Genomic DNA, 16,693 nt, shown 5'->3' with positions numbered 1-16,693 from the left:
CTGCAGAGACTGTTGTCTTTCTGACAGGTTCTCCCATCTCAGCCAAGGAATGCTGTAGTTCTGTCAGAGTGGGCATTTGGGTTCTTGGTCACCTCCCTGAGAGGAGATCTTGTCTCGAGAAGGTCTTTCTTACCTGGTTGCTCAGCTTGGCGAAACGCCGAGACAGCCAGTTCTAGGAAGAGTCTAGATAGCTCCATATTCATTCCATTTCCTAATGATCTATCTCACTATGCTCTTGGGAACTGGCAACACTCTAGAAATCGTTTTGTACCCTTCCCCAGATCTATGCCTCCTCACAATTCTATCTCGGAGTTTGATGGACAGTTCCTTGGATTTATTTGCAGAGTTTCTGCTCTGACATACAGTACACTTTCAACTGTGGGACCTTATATAGAAAAGTGTGTTTCTTTTTATATCATGTCCAATCAATTGGATTGGCCACAGGTGGACTCCATTCAAGTTGTAGAGACATCTCAAGGATGATAAAAGGAAATTGGATGCACCTGAGCTCAATTTGCAGGGTCATAGCAAAGAGGTTGAATACTTATTGACTCAAGACATTTCAGCTTTTCATTTTTAATTGATTTGTAAATTATGCACCTCTCCTTAAAATGTCTATAATATAACGATATTTTTTTATTCACCATAAACAAGGGTGAAAGCTAAAGGATTTTTGGTTGTATACAGCACAGTACAGTTATCGTTAATCGGCTCACACATTGGCTCCTATTGGCCGATGTTGATTACCAAAAAATAGCAGATCTCGTCCTGTGCCAATTACTGCTACTGATACCTTACCAGCACTATACAGTACGTATAAAAAAAAAGGTAATCCGAATTCAAGGGGTTAATATGCAAAGGTTATTTAGTTTGACAATTTACATGTGGTTTACCAATTATGAGGAGATCCTCAGCTTTCCATTGATGCCTTTCATGCATCATTGCTGTCACACATGACCGAGTACATGTTCATTGAAAATGACAAGTTCAAATCGCATTTTTACAAGTTTGGCTAATCGATGCGAAACAGTTTGAAATGGACGCATTACTTGTCGACTGCCAAGTTGATTATGTAAAATTGTTAAGCTGGTCTGCTAATCGTAGGTTGCGTCATCCTTTGTTTAAGATGGGTATTTAAGATGGGCATACAGTGTATGGGTTTAGAGACAGTCTGAATCATTGAAAAGATGGTTCAACTTACGACTGAACAGCGGACCTTCGTGGTTACAACCTTTCACCAAACTGGAAAGGTTTGCAGCGAACTCGTGATGCGTTCAGGGAATGTTTCCCAGAACGAGAGCCTCCAGCAGCCAAAACCATCTGGGCGAATGTTATAAAATACCAAAAGCATGGCAATAGCCTCAATGGCACCAAGGGGAATTCTGGTAGGAGGTGCACTGGGCGATCGGAAATGAACATTGCAGCAGTAAGGCAGAAAGTTTTGGAGCATCCTAGGGATACCAGCGCAAGACAAAATGGGACAGGATTGCCTTCGGCAACATTCAACCGAATCACAAGACTGGACCTCCACCAACATCCATATCGGATTCACATCCGGCATCAACTTACGCCAGGGGATTTTGCCAGGCGGCTGGTGCTTGCCAGATGGTTGACAGCACGTTGCGAAGGAGATGTCAATTTCCTGCGGTATCTCATTATTGGGGACGAAGCTGCTTTTGCCATGGACGGCAAGGTCAATACCCATAATGTTCTTGAATATGCACCGAAAGGACAACCCCCGGAATTTAATTTTGACACCAACATGAATCGACAAAAGTGGACTATTTGTTTGGGACTTTGTGGAAGTGGTCAGGTGATCGGACCATTTTTCTTTCAAAGCAATGTGAATGGTAACAGGTATCTGCAGATTATCAATGATGAAGATTTACCGCAGCTGGAGGAGCACTTTGAGCGACAGGTTTGTGGTGTCTTCAGATATCTATGGTGGGCCCAAGACGGCACCCCAGCACATCGTCTTATCGCTGTCCGAGATCGACTGAGGGAACTCTTTGGAGACTGAGTCATCGCCCTCAACCATGCAGTGGAATAGCCGCCAAGATCACCTGACCTCACACCATGTGATTATTTCCTTTGGGGACATTTAAAGAACAAGGTGTTCATAACTTCTCCCCGTGATCTTGATGAATTGCAGGGCCGTATTTGACATGAAGTGGACGCTTTGCGCAATGACCCGGCTATGGTGAGACGAGCAGTTCAGGGCATGCTCCGCCGCTGTGAGCTTTGTGTTGAAAGGGGAGGTGGAGATGTTGAAGGTGTGGGTGCATAAAGGCCAATCATTCCTGAGAAAAGTTCACATCTGACGTTCATATTGCACCAATTATCCTGACTTGCATCGATTAGCCAAACTTGTAAAAATGCGATTTGAACTTGTCATTTTCAATGAACATGGACTCGGTCATGTGTGACAGCAATGATGCATGGAAGGTATCAATGGAAAGCTGAGGATCTCCTCTTAATTAGTGAACCACATGTAAATTGACAAAATAAATAACCTTTGCATATTAACCCCTTGAATTCGGATTACCTTTTTTTTGATATGCACTGTATATATATATATATATATATATATATATATATATATATATATATATATATATGTATGTATGTATGTATGTATATATATATATATATATATATATATATATATATATATATATATATATATATATATACATATATATATATATATACATATATATATACATATATATATATACATATATATACATATATATATATATATATATAACTGTGAGAAGTAGTAGAAACTCCACAGTACGAGCAGGGCAACTCATTTGCATTAAATAAATAATCGGGAGATTAAATCAGATGCGGACGTAGCTTCAGGATGTCGATCTTTAATTTTCGACAAGCTTTCGACCAACAAAGGTCTTCTTCTTAGTCGTCCCCAAGTTCAAAGGAAGTATATATATATATATATATATATATATATATATATATATATATATATATATATATATATATATATATATATATATATATATATATATATATTGTCGTGTGACAACCCTGTAGTGAACACCGCAGGGCGACGCGGATGACCAAACGAGCTGTAATTCCATGGCGTTCAATCTAATGATGGTGATATTCATTACACGCAAGAGAAAGGTGAATGACGATCTTACCTGGACGGCTTCCACCCGACGTCTTCACACCTGTGATGATTAACTCAAACCAACACGGAATTAAAACGTACAAATAAACATGTTTAACGAAAATGAATGCCAGCAAACAAGAAAATGCGCGATAAGACTAATATCCTAAATGGGACATCCCCACACAGACACGAATACAAACAAAGGAAAATATAAAAGAACGAAAATAAATGTGTTATTTTGGTGGGCACTTAGCTCCAAGCTGCTCTTGAACCTCGGCAGGAATCGTCCCGGTTCGTCACAGGCCTCTACATCCTTGCGCGGGAAACCGCAGGCTGCACTGCCTGTGGGTGGGAACTAGGCCGCGCTGTGCAGTTTGCTCACTCCTGGCTCCGTGCGCAAAGCGAACAGGCTGCGCCCACTCGTTCGCTCCAGCTGCACTCGCTTGGTCGCTCCAGCCATGCTCATCCTCACAATCTTGTTCACCAAAACCGACATGCCAAGGAAAAGAAAATGCGGCAGTGCCTTCAATCCGAACCCTGCAAAACAGAGCACGACAAAATGTTCACGTGCTCGTCAATGAATTCCCCTCGTGCTGGAGCACTATGAACTCCGACCGGTTGCCGTGAAATCGCGACGCAGAGAGAGAGAGATATGAAATCGTGACCGTTCACCACCAAAGCCAGAAGATGCGAGGAAGTCAAGAGCCTCGACCGTTCTCTATCAAAGTCCGGACCCAAGAGACAAAATGTCCGTCCTCCAACTCCTTTGTACTCAAGGGTCTGACATCATCCATGCCTGCTCCACCAATTCCATCATCCCATCTTAGCAGTCCTTGCTTGAACCAAATTCCGGACCAATCACTGCTGTTCGGTGCGTGGCCTCCGAACAGCAGTGACATTTTCAATGTCCTGCTTCCGGCCGCTTTTATTTAGTGTGGTAAATGCGCGATTTCTTTATTGTGCATGTGCTGCGTGTGTCATAAAGAACAGAGGAAAAATAACAGAGTCTACTACATACAGGGGATTCATTACCCACACTCCCTAACTAATTAACATAACCCCACCCCTCGTGATGGGACCGAAGATATGCTCTTACACGATATCCAACCTGACTTATGTACATGAAGATGGCTACACGACATTCGGACCATACTATCTATGCAATTCTACCTGGACTAAGGTAATCACTGCCTACCCCTTGCAAACGTAACAATATTATGTATAAATATATATATATATATATACTATATATATATATATATATATATATATATATATATATATATATATATATATACTGTATATATATATATATATACAGTCACGTGAAAAAGTAAGTACACCCCATGTAAAGTTTTGACTTTTTCAATATATTTCAACATACAGCTATTTGATCTCCATTTCAACAATATTAATAGATAAAGGTGATATAATATAACAAACATCATGAAGCATTTACATTTTGTATTCCATTGTATAATTTAAATAAACATAAATGCAAATTTCGCATGTGGAAAAAGTAAGTACACCCTTGGCTCTAATAGGTGGTATTGCCCCCTTTGGCAGAAACAACCTCAAGTCGGCGTTTCTTATAACTGTCTAACAGTCTCTGACATCGACTGGGAGAAATTTTTGCCCACTCCTCCATGCAGAATTCTTTCAGCTGTGCGATGTTTGAGGGGTTTCTTGCATGTACAGCTCGTTTCAAATCCCCCCACAACATCTCGATGGGATTTGGATCCGGGCTTTGACTTGGCCATTCCAGAACCCTCCATTTCTTTCTTTTCAGCCATTCCTTGGTGGATTTACAGGTATGTTTAGGGTCATTGTCATGGTGCAAGGTCCACCTTCGGTTGAGCTTCAACTTTCCAACAGATGGCCTCACATTATTCTCAAGCACCCTCTGGTACAATGAAAAATTCATAGTGGATTCTATGATGGTGAGCTGCCCAGGCCCTGATGCAGCAAAGCTGCTCCAAACCATAATATTTCCACCACCATGCTTTACAGTTGGTATCAGGTTCTTGTGGTCAAATTCTGTCTTTGGTTTCCGCCAAACATGTCTTCTGGTACTGTGGCCAAATAGCTCTACCTTTGACTCATCTGTCCAGAGCACATTGTTCCAGAAGAGCTGGTATTTGCCTAGGTGTTCATTGGCAAACTTTAGTCTTGCCCTGATGTTCTTTCTGGACAGCAAAAGTTTCCTCCTGGCACACCTCCCATGTAGATCAAATTTGTGCAGCCTGTTTCTAATGGTAGACTTGTGCACTTTGACATCAACAGTGGCAAGAGCTACATGTAGGTCCCGTGATGACATTCTGGGGTTCTTCGAGACTTCTTTCAGCATCTTGCGGTCTGCTCTCGGGCTGACTTGCTGGGGCGGCCTGGCCTGAACAAGTTGGCAGTTGCTTTGAATCTTCTCCACTTGAAGATGATCTTCCGGACAGTCGAATGATTGATTTCAAATTGTTTGGAGATCTTTTTAAATCCCTTCCCAGATTCGTAGGCATCTATAACTTTCTTTCTGAAGGCCTCAGGGAGCTCTTTTGATCTTGGCTTGGTGATGCCGCACACTTCATCAAGAAAGAGCAAACCAAACTAAATGTCTGAGGTTTAAATAAGACAGGTTCCTCCAAGATCCTCTCTAACGATGTTCTATTCATTTGCACCTGAGCTGGTGCACCTGATTCTAATTTTAGGTATTTGAAGTAGTGATAAATGTAGGGGTGTACTTATTTTTTCCACAAGCGAAATTTGCATTTATGTTTATTTAAATTATACAATGGACTACAAAATGTAAATGTTTCATGATATTTGTTATATTATATCACCTTTATCTTTCAATATTGTTGAAATGAAGATCAAATAGCTGTATGTTGAAATATGTTGAAAAAGTCAAAACTTTACATGGGGTGTACTTACTTTTTCATGTGACTGTATATACTGTATATGAATCCATTTTTAGTTCTCCAACCTTTAATGAGCAAATAAACAACTGCTCAACGTTTCGACCAGCAACATGGATAAACGTGCATCCACTGACCAATCTCAAGGGTAAAGCAAAATAACTCTATACCCTCCCTTATGTAAGGGAAAAAGGGAGTGGGGACACTGAACCACCAATCAATGCCATTCTGGAATAACTCGTGCCATTCAAATTCAAACCTTAAATCAAAACCAAAACCGTTGAACCAACTGAAACCACACATTGGGATATTACATCAAAACAACCGTTAAATCACACGTTAAATCAAACAAAACGTAGCATAATTCAAATAAATCGATGAAAAATAAACAACATGATTAATTGCTTCAAGTGACGGTGGTAACTTAAATGAATTAAGCTAAACGGATACATCGCAAACCTAAAGTGAGAATATATACCCAAGTGACAGCAACCGAGGTAATAATGTATTTTAACACATTGTTCCAGAATGGCATTGATTGGTTCAATTATCGACATTTATCATTTTTAACTTTATTTTTATTGTTTGTTTATTTTGCACTTGCAGAATTATTTATATCGGCCTTTTTTCTCACCCTTTGATAAAATGCCAGAAAAGCAAATATGTGGTTTGTAATCTCACATTCTTTATGATTCACATTTTATTAGTGGCCTGAAGACCCTCCAATAATGTTCCTTTACTGTCAGAACATGACATTTGGGATACTATGCAATCACTCACAAGCTACAGTTGATCCTGCTTTCTTAAAGCATACAACTCTTCAAATGTTACTGCTGTTTAAGGTCAATCCTTGCATATTAAGAATGGTGACCTTTTCTCCCCATGTATGGCTGCAGCTGGAAGTGATGGCCGAGCCACAAGTTTGGCGAGATGCTGCCACACAAGTTTTCTTTGCTCTCGGTTTAGGATTTGGTGGTGTCATTGCCTTTTCGAGCTACAACAAACAAGACAACAACTGCCACTTCGACGCTCTGCTGGTGTCATTTATCAACTTCCTCACGTCTGTCCTGGCAACTCTTGTGGTCTTTGCAGTGCTTGGATTTAAGGCCAATGTGATCAACAATCAGTGTATTTCCACGTGAGTGCGATTGTGCCACTAAAAGTATCAACAAGAAGGAATGTGGTGACTTTACTAAGTGCTGGAAACGTTAGTAATTCTCCAATTACTTTGATCTAGGTTGCATTAAGTTTGAACATTTGGGATGCTGGTGAACAGACAAGAACAGTTATTACTAAATCAAAATGACAAAGGAACTCTTGATAAATGTTTCTGAACATCTGACATCAATGAAAGTCCCAGTCCAGCAAGACCCACTTCAAAGATATCTGTTCATTAATTGTTACAAGCTATAAAATGTTAAATCAATATTTCCTTTTGTCATTTTCCTTTCATTGCACAATGGACTAGGAACACAGACCAAATACAGAAACTCCTGGATCCGGTGAGGTTAGTGCTGACCTCATTCCCCGCCACATAAACCTGACATCGGTGTCCGTATCCGATTACCAGCAGATGTATGATATTCTGCGCTCAGTGCACGAGGAGACATTCGGTGCACTGGGCTTGCATCCCTGCATCCTGGAAGATGAGCTCAACAAGGTAAGTAGATAGTTATGAATCGTTAAAAAAAACTTTTATCAGGTGCCTATTCTGCCTTTTTATTTTGCTGCTTGAATTATGTGTGTGTGTGTGTGTGTGTGTGTGTGTGTGTGTGTGTGTGTGTGTGTGTGTGTGTGTGTGTGTGTGTGTATGTGTGTTGCATCAACCTCTGCTTTCATAACTTTTACAGCTAAGTCAAATGCTGCATTTCTTTTACAGCTTTTACAGCCAAGTAAAACACTGCAAAGATCAGCTTGCACTGATCCTGAAAAACACATGTCTCTGATCCTCTTTTTTTCTTCTTTGCCACTTCTCATTCTTTAAACAATACTCCTTTATTTCCCCAAGGGCAACACCCATTCATGCTCACCATAAGCCCACTCTGACCGTATTTTTTTTTATCACAATGGCCAACCTATAACTTGTGCATCATTCCACTCTTATTTTTTTCCCACCAGATATTCCTTCATCTCCCGTCCTTCATTCTAGGCTGAGATATGATGGAATATATCAAGGAAAATGCTTTTATTATTGTATCATCTCTCCTTGTTACTTAGCTCAGATGCAAAACAACCTATGCATATAAAGCTGCAAATCCATCTGCAATATGCTTTTAGAATATGTATTTTCAAGTAATAAATATTAACACTTAATGCTTATTGTGCATGAGTGTTTCTTGGTACTTTACGTGCACGTTTGTATTTGTAGTTGAAAATTCATCATATTTCACTTTTGATTGATTTATTTTTAACTCAACTGGACTATGTCCAGCTGAGTTAAAAAATCAATTTTTGTCAATCTGGTACTTCCTAATGTAGCTAGAAGGCTGAAACTTGGTGTGTAGACAGTATGTAACAAACCTCAACACATATATTATGGGTTTTGACGATGTCCGAAAAATGACTTCGTCGTGACCTATGACATGACTTGGCCCATAAACATCAGTTTGGACGACGTCCAAGCTCTAAAAGTCACAAAGACTGATCAAATTTGATGAAACGTGTGTGTGTGTGTGTGTGTGTGTGTGTGTGTGTGTGTGTGTGTGTGTGTGTGTGTGTGTGTGTGTGTGTGTGTGTGTGTGTGTGTGTGTGTGTGTGTGTGTAAGTGGGGATTTGATGAATGAATACTATCTATTGAAATATTCAACATATCTTGATTCAATACCACACATGTATATTGTTTGACCAAGTCTTTCTAAATAAATTCAAGTCTGAAATCTGAGAAAAGTAATTGTAGTTTTACTTTTGATGCCTCATTTAAAACTCAATTTTTTCTAGTTTCCTGTTTAAACACGAGATACCTTGAACGTTGCTGTACCTCTTTAGCACATATAAACGATGTAGTTTGTGGTTCTATTATGCATATTCTAACCATATTGATATCGACCAGTTGAGTTCAGGTTCCCTGGAACCTCTAGTTGTTTGTTCGTGACAATACATGCAAAAAACAACCGAAGTGAAATTAAATCCATATGTATTGTAACACTCATTTAACACTCAATCCATTCATATGTTTACATGCGTGGTCGCTGCAATTTTATTTCACATATTTTACATTCATTCACTCATGCTAGGAGATTTCCAAAAGCTCACACATTAGTTAGAGGACTTTCGAGAGTTTAGAAATGTTGTGATGATGCAGTACCAATGTACCAGTGGAAAAAGCATCAAATCCTTCGTTTCTACCCTCTGAAACCTATGCCACTCTGAAGAATTAACATTTGACTATCAGACTGTCAATAAAAATAAAACCGACAGGCTCATGAATGCCGTTCAAGGTAGGTGGTAATCTGCTTCCTCCATCTTGGTCCAGGAGCTATTTCCTGCAAAGGCCTTAGAATTAGGTGTTCGCTCAACCACAACATATACAAGGTTTTATTGCATTCTCTGTTAGAGCAACCACTTTGGAGCATTTATAGGGTGGGTGTAACTCCAAATTGTGGTAGACGTTTTTATACGAGTTAATATTTGTAAAGGGGGTCAGTTCTTATTGTGTAATTTTTTTGAGAAAATGGTTGGGTGCTCGGGTCATTCATATAGCTCTATTTTTCTAACCAGGACTTCAATTATAAAATATCAGCCACCAATGGAAAGAGGAGACCACCAAATCACACTGATTTTGTTGTTGTTTTCCTAGGGAGCACGAAAATATACAAAGATGCACGGAATCTCCTCATGTGGTATAGGCTACAATATACCACTGCAGAATTTGCCGTTTTCAGTTTTGTGTTCAATCAGCCTTGCTCTTTTCAAGAAATCTTCATCAGATTGAACATATATGTACATATACTAGCTTGGCTCGGCTCGCTCCGCTCACCTCACCGAACGTCGTTACTGAGGAACGGGCTTATTTAGCTGAGGCTAATGACTGTACCTGAGTTGCTGTGTTGTCATGATTTACACCAATCATAAGACAAACAATTATTTTGTACAAGTGTATTTGTTGTGTTTGTGATATTACATTTTTATAGGCAATTTAGGTTGAAGATTTAGGTTGAATGTCTTTTTTTCAAGAAAGAACCCATCAGCACATACACAGGGGAGGGGAAGGTGCAGACTGGAAGTTTGGGACGATTACACCTCACCACCACGTAATTCAAAACACCTCACCACCACCTAATTAAAAACACCTCACCACCACCTAATTAAAAACACCTCACCACCACGTAATTCAAAACACCTCACCACCACGTAATTCAAAACACCTCACCACCACCTAATTAAAAACACCTCACCACCACGTAATTCAAAACACCTCACCACCACGTAATTCAAAACACGTCACCACCACGTAATTCAAAACACCTCACCACCAAGTAATTCAAAACACCTCACCACCACGTAATTCAAAACACCTCACCACCACGTAATTCAAAACACCTCACCACCAACTAATTCAAAACACCTCACCACCACGTAATTCAAAACACCTCACCACCACGTAATTCAAAACACCTCACAGCCATAAAACACGTAATAAAAACACCTCACAGCCACAAAATTGAAAACACCTCACCACCACGAAATTGAAAACACATCACCACCACGAAATTTAAAACAACTCACAGCCATAAAACACGTAATAAAAACACCTCACAGCCACAAAATTAAAAACACCTCACCACCACGAAATTAAAAACACCTCACAGCCACAAAACACGTAATAAAAACACCTCACAGCCACAAAACACGTAATAAAAACACCTCACAGCCACAAAATTGAAAACACCTCACCACCACAAAATTGAAAACACTTCACCACCACGAAATTGAAAACACCTCACCACCACGAAATTGAAAACACATCACCACCACGAAATTTAAAACAACTCACAGCCATAAAACACGTAATAAAAACACCTCACAGCCACGAAATTGAAAACACATCACCACCACGAAATTTAAAACAACTCACAGCCATGTAATAAAAACACCTCACAGCCACGAAATTAAAAACACCTCACTACCACGAAATTAAAAACACCTCACTACCACGAAATTAAAAACACCTCACAGCCACAAAACATGTAATAAAAACACCTCACAGCCACAAAACACGTAATAAAAACACCTCACAGCCACAAAACACGTAATAAAAACACCTCACAGCCACAAAATTGAAAACACCTCACCACCACGAAATTGAAAACACTTCACCACCACAAAATTGAAAACACCTCATAGCCATAAAACACGTAATAAAAACACCTCACAGCCACGAAATTAAAAACACCTCACCACCACGAAATTGAAAACACTTCACAGCCATAAAACACGTAATAAAAACACCTCACAGCCACAAAATTGAAAACACGTCACCACCACGAAATTAAAAACACCTCACAGCCACAAAACACGTAATAAAAACACCTCACAGCCACAAAATTGAAAACACCTCACCACCACGAAATTGAAAACACTTCACCACCACAAAATTGAAAACACCTCATAGCCATAAAACACGTAATAGAAACACCTCACAGCCACGAAATTAAAAACACCTCACCACCACGAAATTGAAAACACCTCACAGCCACGAAATTCAAAACACCTCACAGCCATAAAACACGTAATAAAAACACCTCACAGCCACAAAATTGAAAACACCTCACCACCACGAAATTGAAAACACCTCACAGCCATAAAACACGTAATAAAAACACATCACCACCACATAATTCAAAATACCTCACCACCACGTTATTAAAAACACTTCACAACCACGGAAATAAAAGTTTGAGGGAGTCGTTAAGTGACAACACAGACACTGCCCAGATATGTAGATATATAGATAAATGATTGTACCCGAGTTGCCGTTTTGTCTTGGTTTAAACCATTCATAATTCAAACAATTATTTTGCACAAATGTATTTGTAATATACGTGATATTACTTTATATAAACAATTGAAGTTGAAAAAAAAAAATTCCCCAAAAAATTCCAAAAAATAAAAATAATATTGAAATTTTTTTTCAAACAAAATACCCTTAGGACATACCCACGGGAGAGATATGTGCATACCAGTAGTTTGGTACGATTTCAAAAAAGTTTGAGAAAGTAGTTCAGTGACAAGACAACACAACACAGGACAACACAGGACAGACGCTGCACAGATATATATATATAGCTGACTGTACCCGAGTTGCCGTTTTGTCATGGTTTAAACCAATCATAATTCAAACAAGTACACATACATTCAAAGTACACCGCCCCATGCCAAATAATTAAATATGCTGCAGCGCGGCATTGCCGGGGCGCCTCCGGCGCCCGGCAATACCGCAGTGCAGCTCATTGAGGCTGCATTTGGAGGGAGAGATGTACACTAATTGATTGATTAATTGTATAATTAAAATCAATAAAAGATTATCACAAAATATTTTCATAATCAATTGGCTAATCGCATAACTAAACCACTAGTGCTTCATCCGAAGATGTATCTTTTAGAAATTTAATTAAATAAGTCATTTATAAAAAATTTAATAATTAATTGATTACTCAATAAATAATTAATCGATTAATCAATAAATAATTAATAGATGAAATGATTAATCAATAAATCAAAAATATCCTTGATAGCCACATCAATTGGTCACTCATGTCCAAATATTAGCTTCCCAGCTCAAAAGGTGCCTGAGATATTGGCCAAATGAGAAAGAAAATAAATAAATGATTAATAATGAAAATAAATAAATAATAATCATAAAAAAATTAAATTATTAATCAATTTGGTCAGAGAACACATAAACTACCACTATTTCATCAGAATCTGTAACTTTAAAAAAAAAATTTTTTTTGTCATTAATCGAATAATTAAATAATTCATCAATTAATTGATTAATTAATAAATCAAAAATATCCTTTGCAGCCAAATCACCTGGTCATTGGCATGTCCAAATATCAGCTTCCTAACTCAAAAGGTGCCTGAGTTAATGGTCAGAAGAGAAAGGAAATTTGATTAATTAAATAAGTACTTAATTAATCGCTAATAATTAAATAACTCCTCAATTTATTGATTAATCCAAAAAAAAATAGCGTTTTTGAGAAAGGACTTGCTCACTCTTGTGCCGAAATTTCAGCTTCCTAGCTCAAAGGATGGCTGAGATATCGTCCGGACAACCACGAAAGAAAACAAGAAAGAAAACAAACAAGAAAACAAACAAGAAAACAAACAAGTACACATACATTCAAAGTACACCACCCCCATGCCAAATAATTAAATATCCTACAGCGCGGCATTGCCGGGGCGCCTCAGGCGCCCGGCAATACCGCAGTGCAGCTCATAGAGGCTGCATTGGAAGGGAGAGGTGTACACTAATTCATTGATTAATTGTGTAATTAAAATCAATAAAAGATTATCACAAAATATTTTCTTAATCAATTGGCTAATAGCATAACTAAACCACTAGTGCTTCAACCAAAGATGTATCTTTTAAAATTTAATTAAATAAGTCATTAATAAAAAATTTAATAATTAATTGATTAATCAATAAAAAATTAATCAATTAATCAATAAATAATTAAGCGATTAAATGATTAATCAATAAATCAAAATTATCCTTGATAGCCACATCACTTGGTCACTGTCATGTCCAAATATTAGCTTCCCAGCTCAAAAGGTGCCTGAGATATTGGCCAAATGAGAAAGAAAATAAATAAATGATTAATAATGAAAATAAATAAATAATAATCATGAAAAAATTAAATTATTAATTAATTCGGTCACAGAACACGTAAACCACCACCATTTCATCAGAATCTGTAACTGAATTTTTTTTTTTTGTTAAGTAATTAATCGAATAATTAAATAATTAATCGATTAATTGATTAATTGATTGATTGATTGATCAATAAATCAAAAATATCCTTGATAGCCACATCACTTGGTCACTCATGTCCAAATATTAGCTTCCTAGCTCAAAAGGTGCCTCAGATATTTGCCAAATGAAAAAGAAAATAAATAAATGATTAATAATGAAAATAAATAAATAATAATCATTAAAAAATGAAATTATTATTATTAATCAATTCGGTCATAGAACACATAAACCACCACCATTTCATCAGAATCTGTAACTTTAAAAAAAAATTCTCGTCATTAATCGAATAATTAAATAATTAATCGATTAATTGATTAATTGATTAATTAATAAATCAAAAATAGCCTTTGCAGCCAAATCACCTGGTCATTGGCATGTCCAAATATCATCTTCCTAACTCAAAAGGTGCCTGAGTTAATGGTCAGAAGAGAAAGGAAATTTAATTAATTAAATAAGTACTTAATTAATCGCTAATAATTAAATAACTCCTCAATTTATTGATTAATCAAAAAAAAATACCGTTTTTGACAAAGCACTTTCTCACTATTGTGCCAAAATTTCAGCTTCCTAGCTCAAAGGATGGCTGAGATATCGTCCGGACAACCAAGAAAGAAAACAAGAAAGAAAACAAGAAAACAAGAAACCAGAGTGAAAACTGAGTACTCTCTTTCAGCGTGCGTCACTGCCGAGCCCCCTTTGGTGCCCGGCAATGACGATTTGCAATGCCTGGAGATGGCATAGGAAAGGAGCGGTGTACAACAAGAAACCAGAGTGAAAACTGAGTACTCTCTTTCAGCGTGCGTCACTGCCGAGCCCCCTTTGGTGCCCGGCAATGACGATTTGCAATGCCTGGAGATGGCATAGGAAAGGAGCGGTGTACAACAAACAAACAAACAGAGTGAAAACTGAGTACTCTCTTTCAGCGTGCGTCACTGCCGAGCCCCCTTCGGTGCCCGGCAATGACGATTTGCAATGCCTGGAGATGGCATAGGAAAGGAGCGGTGTACAACAAGAAAACAAACAAGAAAACAAACAAGTACAAATACATTCAAAGTACACCGCCCCATGCCAAATAATTAAATATGCTGCAGCACGGCATTGCCGGGGCGCCTCCGGCGCCCGGCAATACCGCAGTGCAGCTCATTGAGGCTGCATTGGGAGGGAGAGGTGTACACTAATTGATTGATTAATTGTATAATTAAAATCAATAAAAGATTATCACAAAATATTTTCATAATCAATTGGCTAATCGCATAACTAAACCACTAGTGCTTCATCCGAAGATGTATCTTTTAGAAATTTAATTAAATAAGTCATTTATAAAAAATTAAATAATTAATTGATTACTCAATAAATAATTAATCGATTAATCAATAAATAATTAATAGATGAAATGATTAATCAATAAATCAAAAATATCCTTGATAGCCACATCACTTGGTCACTCATGTCCAAATATTAGCTTCCCAGCTCAAAAGGTGCCTGAGATATTGGCCAAATGAGAAAGAAAATAAATAAATGATTAATAATGAAAATAAATAAATAATAATCATAAAAAATTAAATTATTAATCAATTTGGTCAGAGAACAAATAAACTACCACTATTTCATCAGAATCTGTAACTTTAAAAAAAAAAAATTTTTTTGTCATTAGTCGAATAATTAAATAATTAATCGATTAAATTGATTAATTAATAAATCAAAAATATCCTTTGCAGCACAATCACCTGGTCATTGGCATGTCCAAATATCAGCTTCCTAACTCAAAAGGTGCCTGAGTTAATGGTACGAAGAGAAAGGAAATTTAATTAATTAAATAAGTACTTAATTAATCGCTAATAATTAAATAACTCCTCAATTAATTGATTAATCAAAAAACAAAAAATACCGTTTTTGACAAAGGACTTGCTCACTACTGTGCCGAAATTTCAGCTTCCTAGCTCAAAGGATGGCTGAGATATCGCCCGGACAAACAAACAAGAAAGCAAGAAAACAAGAAAAAAAGAAAGCAAGAAAACAAGAAAACAAGAAACCAGAGTGAAAACTGAGTACTCTCTTTCAGCGTGCGTCACTGCCGAGCCCCCTTTGGTGCCCAGCAATGACGATTTGCAATGCCTGGAGATGCCATAGGAAAGGAGCGGTGTACAACAATTATTTTGCACAAATGTATTTGTAATATACGTGATATTACTTTTTATAAACAATTGAAGTTGAAAAAAAAAATTCCCCAAAAAATTTCCCCCCCCCCCAAAAAAAATAAATTGGAAAATTTTTCAAAAAAAATACCCTTAGGACATACCGACGGGAGAGATATGTGCATACCAGAAGTTTGGTACGATTTCACAAAAGTTTGAGAATGTAGTTCAGTGACAAGACAACACAACACAACACAACACAGGACAGACGCTGCACAGATATATATATATAGATATACATACATATATATATATATATATATATATATATATATATATATATATATATATATATATATATATATGTATATATATATATATATATATATATATATATATATATATATATATATATATATATAATATGCCTTTCTGAGTAGAAATGTTTCTCGGTTAGTTTAGTTTCAGATGAATGGATTCGGATAATTTTCTCAAAAACTGATGTTTAGCTCATAAACAACGAATATTTCATCCAATG

At 37.4% G+C, this 16,693-nt stretch overlaps 1 protein-coding gene across 1 annotated transcript in view; it reads left to right on the top strand.

Annotated features, from left to right (window-relative positions):
- LOC137424141 (sodium-dependent neutral amino acid transporter B(0)AT2-like) overlaps nucleotides 1-16,693 on the top strand; it is a 92,744-nt gene that overhangs the window by 46,534 nt on the left and 29,517 nt on the right. Inside the window, 3 exon segments of the mRNA XM_068111607.2 lie at nucleotides 6,942-7,183; nucleotides 7,514-7,539; nucleotides 7,542-7,705. Coding sequence (XP_067967708.2) covers nucleotides 6,942-7,183; nucleotides 7,514-7,539; nucleotides 7,542-7,705 — 432 coding nt within the window.

This window comes from Myxine glutinosa, chromosome 3, assembly GCF_964187855.1.
Source record: "Myxine glutinosa chromosome 3, kmMyxGlut1.1, whole genome shotgun sequence".
Taxonomy (NCBI): domain Eukaryota; kingdom Metazoa; phylum Chordata; class Myxini; order Myxiniformes; family Myxinidae; genus Myxine; species Myxine glutinosa.
The sequence above is the reverse complement of the archived record's forward strand: the minus strand, read 5'-3'. Positions and strand labels throughout refer to the sequence as shown.